Here is a 14,328-nt window from a genome sequence, read left to right as displayed (position 1 = left end):
CTACTTCTACTATTCTTATAACAGGATTCGTTCTAATTTGGCTCTTTAATATACTATCTATCTGTCTAGCTTGCAAGCAATTTATTCATCACCTACCACTGATTCTGCACAAGCTGAGATATTCTCAATGTGTCAAAGGTACAAACTGATGTGGCTAGTAAATCACTAGGTCTCTCTGTAATGACTTTAAGGGCTAAATTAAAGAGCATGATCTCGACCTGTTCTATTTGGGGAGTGTCATGAGATAACATTTGTCATGATTTGGCACTGTATAAATAAATGGAATTGAACTGAATATAGTTTGAGACTAGCTACTTGTTGCTGATTTCTTATGAAGGACTTGACACATAGGCCTTAATGGTCGCAATGGTTGTGTGAATTGCTGTTACCACCCAGTCAAAGTTTTATAAAGCCACTGGTGAATTTAAGAATGATGAAGTAATGTTGTGTAGTGTGGTAAAATACTCCTCACATTTTATATTGTGGTGAAATACACACAGTGTACAACTACAGCATGGAGCTATCGGCACTGTGCCTCTTCATACATGCCCACAGGCCAAATGTGTCAGATCTAAGGATAGAAACACACATAGTACAACACACAGTGTGCAGACACAGTACTCCAGCATGGGTGAGGTTCTTCTCAGTTATTTATTTCTCTTGATTCAACTAACATCTTTCTCTGAGACAGAATTGCTGTGGCAAATAAACAACCTTAAGAGTCACATGCATAAAATGTGAATCACATGAGGCTGGAAGGAGACTGGAGATGAGGAAAAGATAGGACTTGTGAGTTCAGTGTATTGTGCCTTAGAGAAGCCCTCAAAGGATAATGCTCATTAACTGACATTAACCTGTACTGCTAAACTTGATGAATAGGTAGGTTGGTTCTAGTAGACATCTAGGAGAATTCTCTGTGACTGTTAGATATTGCTTAATACGTCATCTGTTGGAAAATTTCAAATCGGATGCAACAACATCACTTTCAAGGTGAAGCCCTTTGAATTGTTCTGCTGCGTCAGGATACACCACAAATGATATGCAACATAGTCAATTTCAGGAAAACTTGTTAGCACAAGATAAAAACAAGTTCTGCATTTTTTTTCAAGGATAGAATCCAAATTAAGTATTTCACACACTTGCATTTTTCCATTTTGGAATACAGCTTTGTATTTGTTTCAGTGCTAAAAACATTTCAGGTCATTCATTTTGATTAAAAGCTGATAATGACCACTCAAGAAGATTAAACAGCAATGCTGGAAAGAAGATGTGTACGTGTATGCATCTGCCTGTTGGTAGCACTTAACTCTGATCAATATGAAATGTGTACAATATACTTTATATGCACATGCTTTTTTTTAGAAAGCAGTTGGAAAATCATTGCTGCGATTCAGTTGCACATCCACACTTAAAATAAATACATAAATTAATATATTAAATTTGATTTCTAATAAATAATGGGAGGCAAGTTGAAGAATAGAACAAATCCTAAGACAGTCTGTGATCTCCATGGCCGATCCCTGTGCAGTGCAATATCATGCATCATCAATGAAAACAGCCAGTTTGATGAGATATACAACACAGCCGTTGTCTGAAAGTGTATCTTATCATATTCCAAGTGAAATATGTAATAGCACGCTTTCTCCAGCTGATGCGCCCGAGAGGTTTTAACGTCTTTGTAAGTTGTCATACTGCAGCAGTGTATTTTGGGTTGTGTGTGTCGACGGGGTGTGCATTGAGATAATCTAGCAACAGTACAAAGGCTCAGTGTTTAAATTATCTCCAGCTACTTCTGCAACGTTAGATAAGAACCACCACTGTGTATTGCGCTAGACGGATGATTTATCAGGTGTAGGAGAGATTCTATTATATGAGGTGTAGAATAGCTTTGTTACAGTGTTCAACAGTACAGCGTCATAGCTACTGATGTCTAGAGGTGCTGCGGCTCCCTCCTGTGATCCAGTTAACGTACAACAGGTGATACTAATACTAAAAGAAACCGTGAGATACTGACATCAGTTCACAATACTGAAGATGGCGTGACAACGTCGCTACCCAGTCATTAGCAAAAATAAGATTTCTTTTTCTTGTGCTTTTCTTTAGCTTGTTGTCAATTCAGAGTAGCAGTATCATTTAGTATTATCATTTCATAGATGTAAGCCAGAGATGTTTAGAAAAAAACAAATTGTTTGGGGCCATGCATAAATTATTTTAATCTGTTATTCATAACTTACAGCGACTGTTTGAAGGCGCGTGTTATTAAAAGTCAACAGAAGAGCTTCAAAATGTATATTTTGGGGAATTCTGTCTCCTTCACATCACAGTAAAGATTTTTTAATTTATTTTTTTTTTTCTTAAGAGGTGAATGACTGACAAGCTTAGTAAAACTGAATTCTTGAGTTTTGAAGATGATTCATTCTTCTCCTTTTCTGTTCTTGCACAGAGCTGACTTTTGTTAACGGGCGGCTTGTGTACATATGAGCGTGCATAGCAAGGGCGGAATCCTAACTCACATATAATGACACACTGTTTCTGCTGCAATGCCATAAATGATGTTTTTAGTGAAAGCTTACTTGGCAGTTAGGTCAGCGTTCATGAGTTTACCATGGAGGTGATATGAAGCTCCTGTCTATGTGTTATGGAAGTGGTGTTTGCATTATCAAATTAAGTTATTGATGTGCTATTACTCTTCCCATGTGGTGAACCTAGACTGAACCTGTGCCTTGTAGTGTGTCATTGTAAGGAATTCGCCTGGGGGGGGGGGACTTTTTTAAATGTATAAATACAGTAATTACAACACTTTCGTCAAAATATGTCACTAATCCTCTGATTGTTCTCATGTTGAATTACTATTTACACATGTTGCCACAAAGGAACAACATTTGTGGGTTTTTTTTCTTCAGTGCTTAAAAGAGTGTTAGGACTTGTACGCTTCATCTCCCAAGCACAACAAGGGATATGTTTCAAAGAGCTTTTTTTTCTTTAAGTGTATGGGGTGGCTTAAATGCATGAGTTATAGTGACGCTATAAAATGAACAATGATTACCCAACATTAAATGTGGGTAAGAGTCAGCAGAATTGAACTAGCAAGTCATGTTGTAAAACACCCAAAAGCAATTAAATTAAACCAGACATTTCATATTTATCAAAAGAACATTCCTTCCCTTTCTATGTTTGTGTTTGCACAAAGGAAAATCCACACAAGACAGATTAGTCCTTGGAGTCTTGTTTTTCTCCAGGCTGATGATGTAGGTCATGTCCTTAAATCCAAGAGGAATTTTCCTCTTGTAGCGTTTGCAGATCCAGACAATATGCTTTTTATTTCCTCAGGTTTTTTTTTTTTTGTTTTTTTTTTTGGTTTGTTTGTTTGAATCTGCTGGCTGTATGCTTTTCATATTGTGCTGTCTCTTCTTTGTTAGGTCCTCTTCAAGCTGTGAAGGTGCAGGTCACATCTGTCCATACTGACCATATGATATCCTTTATGTTGTCTGCTCTGCACTTGAGGCACAGACCTGACAAACAACTGCCAACTCTCACTAATCTGTGCTTTAATATGATACATTTATACTGTTTTATTCCATAGTTAGGAAATGTCACTTGGGGTCAAGCGGATTAAATCTCCTTTCAAAGGCCCCCCCAGTTCTTTTTTTTTCTGATGATTAAGACATGAGCGCTGGTTGCACTTATCAAGAGACCCGGTCATTTTCTTCCTTCACAGGCCCAATCACCTGCAATAGAAAAGAACAGGATATACTGTGAAAGTGCACTTACTTTTAATCGAACTTAATAGAACCTGATTATTTCAATGGTGACATTTAATAATGGACAACAGCTGCTGTAATTGTGCTTTAACCGAAATCGCATTAAAACATGTACAGGAAATATTAGGAAATATTAAGAACACCTGCTCCATTTGTAGTCTAACTGAACCCAGATGAAAATGATCATGATGTTTCCATTTACCCTTCTGTGTTGATTGAAGAAAGAGGGTTCATGTCTGTCTCAGGACATATTTCACAATATTTAAAATGTTGCTTATTTACCGTGGTGTGAGGGGAACTGTCAAATCTCCACATTGGGGTCTGTGAATCCTTTTTTCCCCTCGTTCACAAGGACAGGTTTCTCTGTTCTCGTGTGCCAAACAAGTATCTGATGGGAAAAACACACAAACAACGGCAACATTAGTAACATGCTGTTCCCTTAATGGACTCATTCAGTCTACTCTCCCTTTCAAGCTCCCACTCTGCCTCATGTTCTTCAAAACAGTCAATTCTGGTTATACCTTCAACAGGATCTTTCTATGTCCAAAGAGCTACTTGATCGCGAGCCCTGCATTAAAAGGGAGTGAAGAAGGACCACAGGAGTGTATCTTAGAAATACGGCATGGCTCTCTCAGCTTGGCCTGTGTAAAGTCCTCTCCTCACCATAAGATAATGGCTACCTTCAAATGACAGCTGACTCAAAATGTTTCAGCACAGTATGTTCGAGGTTTTTGCCTTGGCAGTAACATTATAGTTCTTTATACGGTTGTTCTGGGTATGCTGCTTTGCTACTGATCCCTCAGACTGGGTTCATTTGGCCCCAGAGTCAGGACAAGCATCCAGGAAAAGGATGGTAGGGTGAACAGGGGAGTGGAAAAAAAAGGTCTTGAGCTCATTTTCTCCACTCTCCTCTGTGTTGGAACCTTCCTTTCTTTCATCTTGCTATGGCGGCAGCCATGAATTATGCATAGGGTGTGTTTGAGATGTGCCAGGAGCCCACTCCCACCCCTGCTCAGGTGTAGGGGGAGGTTAATAGTCACACTTGCATCTGGAGTGGTAGATTATAAGCAAGAGAAATGCTCACACACGACTTTCCTTTTTTTTTCCTTCCTCTTTTCCTCTCGCCCTTTTGTCTGTCCCGATGCTCATCTGTAATCAGCATGACGTCCTTACCCCTCCTCCCCAAGTCCAATTCCGCTCTCTCAGCTGTCCCCTGAATCCACTCTTTTCATTTACCCCTCTGAATGGCTGGGGCAGAGCAAGAGAAAAAGCTTGCTGAACGCATCTCTCTCTCCCTTATTTTCCCTGCTCTCTCTCGATCTCACCGCTTCTCTTAGCATTTGTGTGTGCATTGCAGTGTGGATACCGGCTAGCTAAAGCCCTCTGGCTGACTCCTCTTTGCCCAGACAGAGGCTGAGCGATGTGACCTGGACCAAGAGTTGTAAGAAGGAATGTGGTGGAGTTGGCATGGAGAACAATGTTGCTGCTGCTGCTACCCTCAAGCCTCTCACTCAGAAGTATGTGAGCAAAAGTGCATGTGGGCAGTACAGAAGTAATCAATGAGATCCAACTTTTTAGCAACAAAATTTTAGTAATTTTCATTCTGGCTGTCCAGAAAATCAACATTATTTCAGGGATTTATTTTCGCCCAGAAATACAGTTTTCTTAAAATAGGGAAAAACTGGCAAACCAGTAGCTTCACAAGTGTGTTGATCATCAGTCCTTTTTTTCAGCCCAGAGAAGTTAATAAGTAAGTGTGAGGCATCATAAACATAGGATATACCTTGCTATCAAGGAAGCTCATTCGGTTCTAACAACAATTACATAATGCAATAGCATTTTAAGTATCAGTTTTCACCTTATAAGTAAAGTGGTGTTCTTTTGAGGTATAGTTTTACATCTTTGGAAATTATTATTATTATTTTTTTTTTGCCAAGAGTTAGAGAAGAATTACAGAAAGAAGACTGTGTGCTTGCAGTGTGCTTGCAGTGATGTTAGTAGCATAAAGCTACTAAGTTTGTGATTGCATAACTTATGAAAACATAATAATTCTCTCCATTGCTGTGGGTGACACACACTGGAACCTGATTTCAGCACTGAAAATAATAGATTGTGGTTTCTTTCCACTTCCTCATCTCTCAGTCTGAAATACTGGTAAAATATGTTTTTCCAAGGTGCTGCATCACCACTTAAAAACAAAACACGAGTTTTTCAAGATCATCGTGTGCCACTTTTTCCTCCATTTACTTTACAGCTGTTTGTCTTGTGTCCGATTACAAAAAAGCAGTGCGGAGTTGGGACTTTTGTTATGTTTCAGATGTTTATGAGTTGTTAAGTTGTTGACTGCTATCTAACTGTATTTAAATCAGTTAAAACTCACACCTCAAACAATTACAACAGTGAAATGCTGATTACACACTGATGTAACATGTCCTATAATAATCACTGACAGCATCAATTTTGCTGTGGAATGAGTAGGATACTTTTACTTTGGATACGTTACTTAAGTTTGAATGCAGGACTTCTATCACTGTATTTTTCTATTGGTACTTTTACCGTAGACCACCAGTTACCACCAGTTACAGCAGGTTTGATTTCTTTGAATCCAGTTTTTACAACTACCTGCTCAAGTCAAGTAGTAAACACTGAAAAAAGGAAACTACCTTAGTGCAGTTGGCTGCTTTAGGCTCCAGGTCGTTGAGTGTGACAAGTTCCCGGAGTAAACTACTCTCCTGGTAGCCTCCCTTCACCCCACGAAGCTTAAAGTACGCCTGTGGCTTGAAGAGGATGAGCCTCAGGTTGATGGCAAAGCCAGCCATGTCGATGGCAAAGGGCCGATGGGGGTCGAACACTGTCTTCCAGCCGTAGACCTTTCCAGCTGCATTGACCTTGGGGGACTCATATCGCAAGCCGCCCACAAAGGCCACAGGCCACACAGAAACTTTCCGAGTCGATCTCATCTGGTGAGGGGGGAGAAGAGAAATGCAGGATCAAAGAGAGAAAATTAGTCATCTGAAAAAGCATAAACATACATAAAAATGAGACACAGTATTTGAGCATCAGCTGCCACCTTCACAGTAGAGGGTGGATTTCTAGAGCCACTGCTTTTATTTATTATAAAACACAGTGAACATTGACCGTGTCATTGTGCTGTGTGCAGCGGACACACTGTTAAATGAAAGCAGGTCACTCACATTGTTCAACAGCTGCCCTACAATGAGATAATTAGACACAACCATCTTTAAAGAGAGTATAAGCGGGCAGCGCCAATAGGCTTTAAAGAAGCCAAGCCATTAGAGCAAATGGCTCTAGTCGCTGGTTGGCTGAGGAGATTCTTTAAGGTAGAGCACTGCCATTCTCTTCTTTTTTGTCCTTTAATCTTCAAGCATCAAGCAATCTTATCGCCTTTCTCAGCCTCTCAGTGAGTCTTTGCCACTCAGACAAGAGCTACTGCACTCATAAAGGGTATGTTTTTACAGTGTGGGAAGAAGGTTTTTGAAACAGCAGAGTCATTTAATCAAGCTCAGTGCAGCAGAAATAATGATGCTGGTGCCTCTCAGTGCAGTACAGTATATATAGTATGAGACACATTTGAGTGCTTGCATGCATAAGGGTGTGCTTGCAAAAAATAAAGGCTATATAAGCAAGCTTGGTTCCAAATGTGTATTTGCCAAAGCATGCATTGTGTATTTTATGCATGTGTTAGCATTCAAGCTGCTGTGTTAGATTGCAGTACAATCTAATGGGCTGCTATGCGATCAGTTCAGGGAATCAGAGGGTAGCAGGGTGTAAGAAGCATGAGGCGAGCTGTGGGCTTATGGGAATCTGTGGATTTGAGCTTTAGGGACAACGACTGTGCCAGGCATTCAGATAACATTAGTTTGGATGTTCAGTCTTAATAAGCTCTGGGTGTTAATGGTGGAAGAGAGATTGAGCGCTTATATGAGTGGGTCAGTGTGATTGTGGTGCTTCAGTTTTATACAAAGGCTGTTATATGTCCTGTGCATCACACACTCACACTTCACACTCTTTCCTGTTATCAATACCTGGATATAGTTCACTGCTCTTGGAAGGTAATGAGCTCCTTTAGGTGAGAAATGAGAGCTGCCTGCTTCCCGCCCATTATGTACAACTTCAGTCGGAAGGAAGCATAAATCTGGAGCTCTGCAGGTGATGTCAAGAGACCTGTCATGTTGCCATCTATCCTGAAAATGTGAGAACGAGTGCTCCTCCTAATGCCTCTGGTGGGAATATCAGCCAGAGCCACGCAGCAAATCCCTCTTCTGCTAGCACCCAGCCAAATGAAAACGCAAGTTTCATCTTGCCTCATCCTGGTGAATGTGATGTGTGTTTGCACAGAGGTTTATGTTCCATTTGTACTTGAATGCAGTGTGTGCATTTAAGCTCTTTCCTGCTTCATTCATAGCAACACCTTCAAAGACAAAGTAGCCATGTTTCGGAATAGTCCAAAGAAAATAAATCCCAAATAATAACTGAAAAAAAAAGGCAGGCATTCAGGTACTTCCTTTGTCTTCCTTCTTTTGTTGCCACTGGAAGAGTCTGTGGTATTTAAGTCTTTGTCCAAGCAATAAAAAAGTGCTGGATTTATTCAGGTGTTAGGATCCTGATTAAATTTCCATTTAAAAAATGTAGACGTTCTTGCAGCTTAAATTACATAGCAAGTATTTTTTGAACATACAATTAGGTAGAGCAGGGTATTAAATCAATTTTAAGTTTTAAATATCAATTAAACAACTTAAATCCCAATGAAATTGTGCTAGTTTCATTACCAACGATAGTTTCTTGAGTGTAAATATATCATAAAGGCATCAATAGTCCAAATTTTATAATTTTTGTGATATATAGTTGCTCCATTCTATTAGATTTAAATAAATTATTCTTCAAGGCTGAAATTGTGAACTAAGAGTATTGGTTAATAGCACAAACTTGAATTTCCCTAGGGATCAATAAAGTATCTATCTATCTATCTATCTATCTATCTATCTATCTATCTATCTATCTATCTATCTATCTATCTATCTATCTATCTATCTATCTATCTATCTATCTATCTATCTATCTATCTATCTAAACTAGTAAAAAACTTTGGGGTTTGTGAAGGAACCATTATGGTGTCTGAATAATTCATGTAATTCTTTACAGGATGGTATACTTTGGCTATGACAAATTAATTTTTCATTACTATTATTATTATTTTTCATTAAGGCATGACCCAAAAATTGTGCATTTAATTAAGAACTGCACATGCCAAAGCCACTAAAAAGCTGAGATTGTATCCACTCTGTGAACAATAGCAATCTATGGCACCAAATTCCCCGGGAACAGATATGATGCAAGTTCTGCCCCAACAGTTTCAGGCACGATTCTTTAGACTTGTGCAGACTTCATTTTCACATTTTCATTTTATTTTTATAAGGTTTCTATTTTACAATATTTAATTTTTACTTACCTATTTTTTGGTAGCAGGGACAGAAAGAATTTCACTGCACGTTGTACCGTGTATGAATGTGTGTGTGACAAATAAACCTAGCTTGTATCTTGTATCTTGAAATAATCTGAAGTGTGCTGTCTTTGTGTCAGGTTGTGTTAACTTTCTGTGAAACTTCCCCTGATTTTACAGTACAGTCAGTAGTAATGCAGTAATTCTGTCAGCAAACTGCTTTTTGGCTGGCTACCTCCTTTCAACCTATAAATAGTAAGCTATCACATGCTCTGTACTGCGTGGTAAACCTAAAAAACTTTTAAGCTTAATTCATTTGGCAGAATTTAAATATGTTGCATCCATTCCTGCTTGTGTTTGAACCATCCTTCTGTGGCTCTGAAACTCCTTTAAATTGTTTTTACTTCTCCCAAAATGTCTCTGTGGGCTACAGCTGACTATGGTCTCACCTAATTTTAACCTTTACCTTCTCCTTGATGCTGTCGACAATCAGCATATAACTACCTCTGACCGGTTTTCATTTTTTTACAATTACATTTGAAAATGTTTTGTTATGGCTCAAAAACAAAGAATTACTGCTAGCTCATCGCTTCCTCCTGCACAGGGGAAAGTGATGAGCACATTTCTAACACATCACACAGGTGCACCTCACTCCTTTAACCTTATCTGCTCACTGAAGGAGTCACTCAGACACCTTTCTGTTTTCAAGCTGCTGAGACATTCTGAATATGTACTGTGGTGTCAGCAAACTACTGATTTTTTACTATGGTGTCAGCGAACTGTAGTTGCAGTCAACTCTCTGCTTCCTGTCTATCTGGCTGTCACTTTCTCTTTCTCTCTCATTCATTTTCTGTCTCCGTCTTTGCCCCTCTGTCTCTCCCCCCCCCCCACCCCCCAGGGCCGTTACTCTGGCCCATAAATAGGCCTGTTGGAGGTGATGGAAGGCCTCTGAGGGAGACGGAGCACTTTGGCTGATTCCCAGAGAAAGGTAATGACAGGCCCCGTCAATACCCACCGCTCCATTTACTACAGACCGCGTCTGCCCTACTAACAAGACTCGAGGCTAATACGCAGAGGACCCAGACTGTGTCCGCTCAGGTAATTCTGCTGATGTGAAGATGGATGGCCTGAAATGTACTGATTATATGCCCAAACTTATCTTCACTAGCTCCACATTCCGACTGTGCTTGTTAAGTGCTAAAAAAATTGCTTCAGGTAACTGGGAATTTATAGTTCAACCCCCTTCTTACATTCCTGCAGTATATGACTTTGGGAAGTGCCGTATAATATATTGTATGTTTCACTTAAAGCTACAGTCTCAGATCTTTGTTTCATTCTCTTTTGCGGGACCTGTGACAATAAATGATAAGTGCAGGTATTCTTGGACCTGTGTTTATACCGCAAATGCAAGAGCTTTCATCAGCTGACCGACTCAGTCTTTGTGTCACCTCATTCTGCAATGAATAGTGACTTAGCAGACATTTATTCAAAAGAAAATCTTCAAGATTAATATATTCTTTATACTGACTTAGGAATGGATCACAAGAAAGCATGCAGTTAAGTTTTACATAAATTTACACTTTTATGCACAGAGACATTTTTTTTCCTGATCCACTCAGTTAGGAATATATTTGTAGAGAATCATCAGCAATATCTCGTTTTAAGACAAATATTTATGTCATTCACAAAAATTCAAACATGATATTATATTTTGCTTGTCTAAACCTTTCTTAGAACCTGTTTATATGTGCAGTCAGTTTTATTTTACTGTACATCACTGATTTTTGGCTCGCCTGATTAATTCCAAAGCTCTCAAGTCCCCTGAATTCCAGAAATAAGCTGTGCTCCGATTGTGCCTTGTCTTGCTAGACATTTTCCAGTCAGGTCTTGAGAATTTGTAGAAATGCATAAAATATGTGAGCACTGACCTCCTCAAACAGCTCCAGGCTGTATGTGTTGTCATCGTCAGCAAAGTAGACAATTCCAGATTGGGTGCTGTTGACGTTAAAAGTCTCCCTTAGCCATCGCAGCGCCAGATTCCTCTGCATGGTCCCCCTGGGGATTCTGGGGTCCCGAGTGTCACCCCGAAGCTTGTAGTTCCTAGGCGTCTCTACATTGAGGTGGGTGTAGTTAAGTCCTGTTTCTCGGAGGAGTCGTGTGACAAGAGGCGTTCTCCTTTGTGAGTCCTCCACCAGGATCCAATGCAGGTTTGGAACATGGAGGAAAGTGTTTGCCAGCCGCGTCAGCTCTGCCTTCTGCACTGGTCGACCATATGTGGGGGTGATAATGTGGATGGTAGGCAGCACATCGGACCAGGGTGGAGGTCGTGTGTACACATACTCTGTCCTCACCACCTCCACAATGTCCTTATCACAGTATTCCTTAGAATCCTGCGCCTGGCCACCTGCCTCCCTCTTGCCCTCAACACCACCATCATCTGCAGATTTGGGGATAAAAAGAGATGTAATGCATTAGTCCAACCTTGGGCTGCCCTTTTTATACTTGCCTCAGGTGACTTAAACCCAATGGGGGTAAAGTGTACCTGAGAGCCGGTGGTGGTGGACTGCAAGCCTCTCAGGAATGATAAAGATCTCTTTTACTAGGTGGTGACAGGCTGGAAAAGGTGAAAGCAGGAATCGTAAGAGGAAAACACAGCTGATGGACAGAGAGACAGCGTAAAGAAAGGAAGGGAAGAGATGAGCCTTTCTGTTTCCCCCAGTGTAGCCTTTGGGCTTTTTTTTTTTTGAAAGAAAAAAAGAAAAATGTGGGTATGTGGATTCAGTAGACATGCCCTCTTTTCATGTTCAGACTCCACCACAGACCACTGTACACTCACCGTGCCCCTCTGCAATGCTGTAACCTACAGCTGCTGTGTTGCTTTTCTGCAATTGACATGGCTATGAGTTATTTTACCGAAACCAGGAGGTCCTGATGTATGATGTGTTGTTTGCATTAAAGTTGATTATGAATATATATATATATATTTTTTATCACAGAGATCACTAAACATAACAAAAACTGTGTGTGTATAACCATGAACTTGGTCTTGCAGGTTGATCACATGAAATGAACCCAATCAAATATAATTCCACCACTAAGTTATTTCGGCTCATAAATCACTCAAAGGGTTGGAAAATTTGATGAGATTGTTTGATTATTCTGTTTTGCTGAAACATACATGTTTGCACTGGTGGAAACTACAGTGTTGCAGTCCAGTAGTGAGTGCTGTGCTATAGTAACACGCTGCTTTTTTCTTGATTCTATTTTAAATAATTAATTTGAATAATTTAGAATGTAGAGGTGAGAAAATGTGACTCCTTGCTATGAGATGACTTCACTGCAGTGGCAGATCCTCTGATATTTTGGCCTGAATAGTTTGGCCATGATGGATAGAATATGATGTCAGAATCATTAAGGTTGTTCGCTTCTTTTCATTGTGCAATGGCTAATGGTAATCTTTGTCACTGTTCTGCCTGAGCTCCATTTGCACCTCCAACATAAGGAGGATTTTTCTGCAGCACAAAGATTAACACAATCTGCTGATGGCCAGATGTTCAATAGAGGCTGCCAGCGAACACACTGCCAAAAAACCTCTAGCTTCTCTTTTAAGAGCACACAAAGGCAAATCTGTGTGTAACGCTGGGTCAGATAGCGCTGGTGAATAACAATCCTTTATATTGAGTCTTCACTGTATCCCATAAAAATATTGTATGCATTTAATGGCTGACACCTTTTGCGTGAGTAGGAATTCGATGGAATAAAAATATTTATGACTGCAACTTTTATGGAACTCTTTTCTTTATTTTAGGCACGTAAAGACACTGCAAGAAAAAAAGAAAAAAGTTAATAGAATTTGTAAGTTCTATTGACTCCAGACTGCCTTGGCTCATTTGGGTAAACCAGTTTTGTTTGTTAACCCCTGTATGTGCATTCCTGACATTATAGGAAGAGGGCAAAGCGCTCTATTGATTTGCTGTCGTTCTAATTTGGGTTTGTTTGCTCTCCAACATATTTGACATTTTAGGCTGTTGGTTTGTGGTCTCTGAGGGATGATTGGGAGGCTTATGTGTATGTGCATTAATTACTCAGACTGGTGTGCAAGCATGATATTACATATGATGCAGGATATACACGAGGCTCAATGACCAGACAGCTACTATTTCAAATAGCTGATTAAACTCACTGGAATTAAGGTCCACTGAGTGAAACTGGGCAATGGTTCAAACCAAAAACAGATCATCAACATACTGTATACTGTATAAATATAGATTGATGAGCCGAGGGATATGAGTGGATGGGCGTTGAATGTTGTAAAAAGGACACTGTTTTGTCTTTGTACTGTACTGGGATAGTTATTATCGACATAAGAAAAATGAATGCAGATTAGAAATAGCTGAACAATATATATATATATATATATATATATATACAGACTGAATATATGATATAAAATTGTATGAGAGCATATATGTGATGCTGTTCTTCATGCACACAAACAGTCCACATTGATGAGGTTTACAATAACTGGACAAGTGTTATCGAGTTCTGATGAAGCTGATGGTCATGGTTACTGAGTGGCTCTAAATGAACAGCCTGTTGTCTACGCCTGAAGTCTAGTGTTAGGTTCAAGGACCCACTTCAGGTTTGATAATGCCAGTGGAGTGCCATGCACTGCGTACCCTTAGCAAGGAGTGGAGCTATAGCACTTTGGTGCCAAACAGTGATGAGCAGAGTCCAGGGTAACACGATCAACACGATGGCAAGAATATCTCTTCTCTTCGGCATTTCCAGGATTGGTTATTTGGCTCGGCATTACCTGGAAAAAAGATAGATGTGTTAACATTTTGGCTTTTAGAACACATGGGCTTTCAGGTCAAGTCACTTTGAGGAGTGTGAAAAAATTTAATGAGTGTCTGAGCTGATTATTGTTTGTTATGTGCCATTAATATCAGCATGTACAAACAATTAGACAATAGCATATAGTCAAGGAAATCTCAGTTACTTGAGAATAGGGCAATTACACCATTGTGAATGCCTATTCTAAGGCATTCACAATGGTGTAATTGTCATGGACAGCCTCAGAAACACCATATTAGGCACTTGAGG

General features: G+C 39.7%; 1 protein-coding gene across 4 annotated transcripts in view; it reads right to left on the bottom strand.

Annotated features, from left to right (window-relative positions):
* Positions 1-638: 638 nt before the first annotated feature.
* b3gat1a (beta-1,3-glucuronyltransferase 1 (glucuronosyltransferase P) a) overlaps positions 639-14,328 on the bottom strand; it is a 69,452-nt gene continuing 55,762 nt past the window's right edge. For 2 of the 4 annotated variants that reach the window (XM_046390428.1, XM_046390429.1), the window contains 5 exons: positions 13,902-14,038; positions 11,151-11,659; positions 6,425-6,721; positions 4,044-4,149; positions 639-3,728 (listed from right to left, as the gene is read on the bottom strand). In XM_046390428.1, the coding sequence (XP_046246384.1) occupies positions 4,063-4,149; positions 6,425-6,721; positions 11,151-11,659; positions 13,902-14,007 (999 nt within the window). In that variant the 5' untranslated portion in view covers positions 14,008-14,038 and the 3' untranslated portion in view covers positions 639-3,728; positions 4,044-4,062. Of the gene's footprint in view, positions 3,729-3,769; positions 4,150-6,424; positions 6,722-11,150; positions 11,660-11,764; positions 12,146-13,901; positions 14,039-14,328 lie in introns of those variants that run through there. The other 2 variants (XM_046390426.1, XM_046390427.1) reach the window with 2 other exon arrangements.

The sequence above is a fragment of the Scatophagus argus genome, chromosome 5, assembly GCF_020382885.2.
Source record: "Scatophagus argus isolate fScaArg1 chromosome 5, fScaArg1.pri, whole genome shotgun sequence".
NCBI lineage: Eukaryota > Metazoa > Chordata > Actinopteri > Scatophagidae > Scatophagus > Scatophagus argus.
This window is presented reverse-complemented; position numbering and strand designations above follow the sequence as displayed.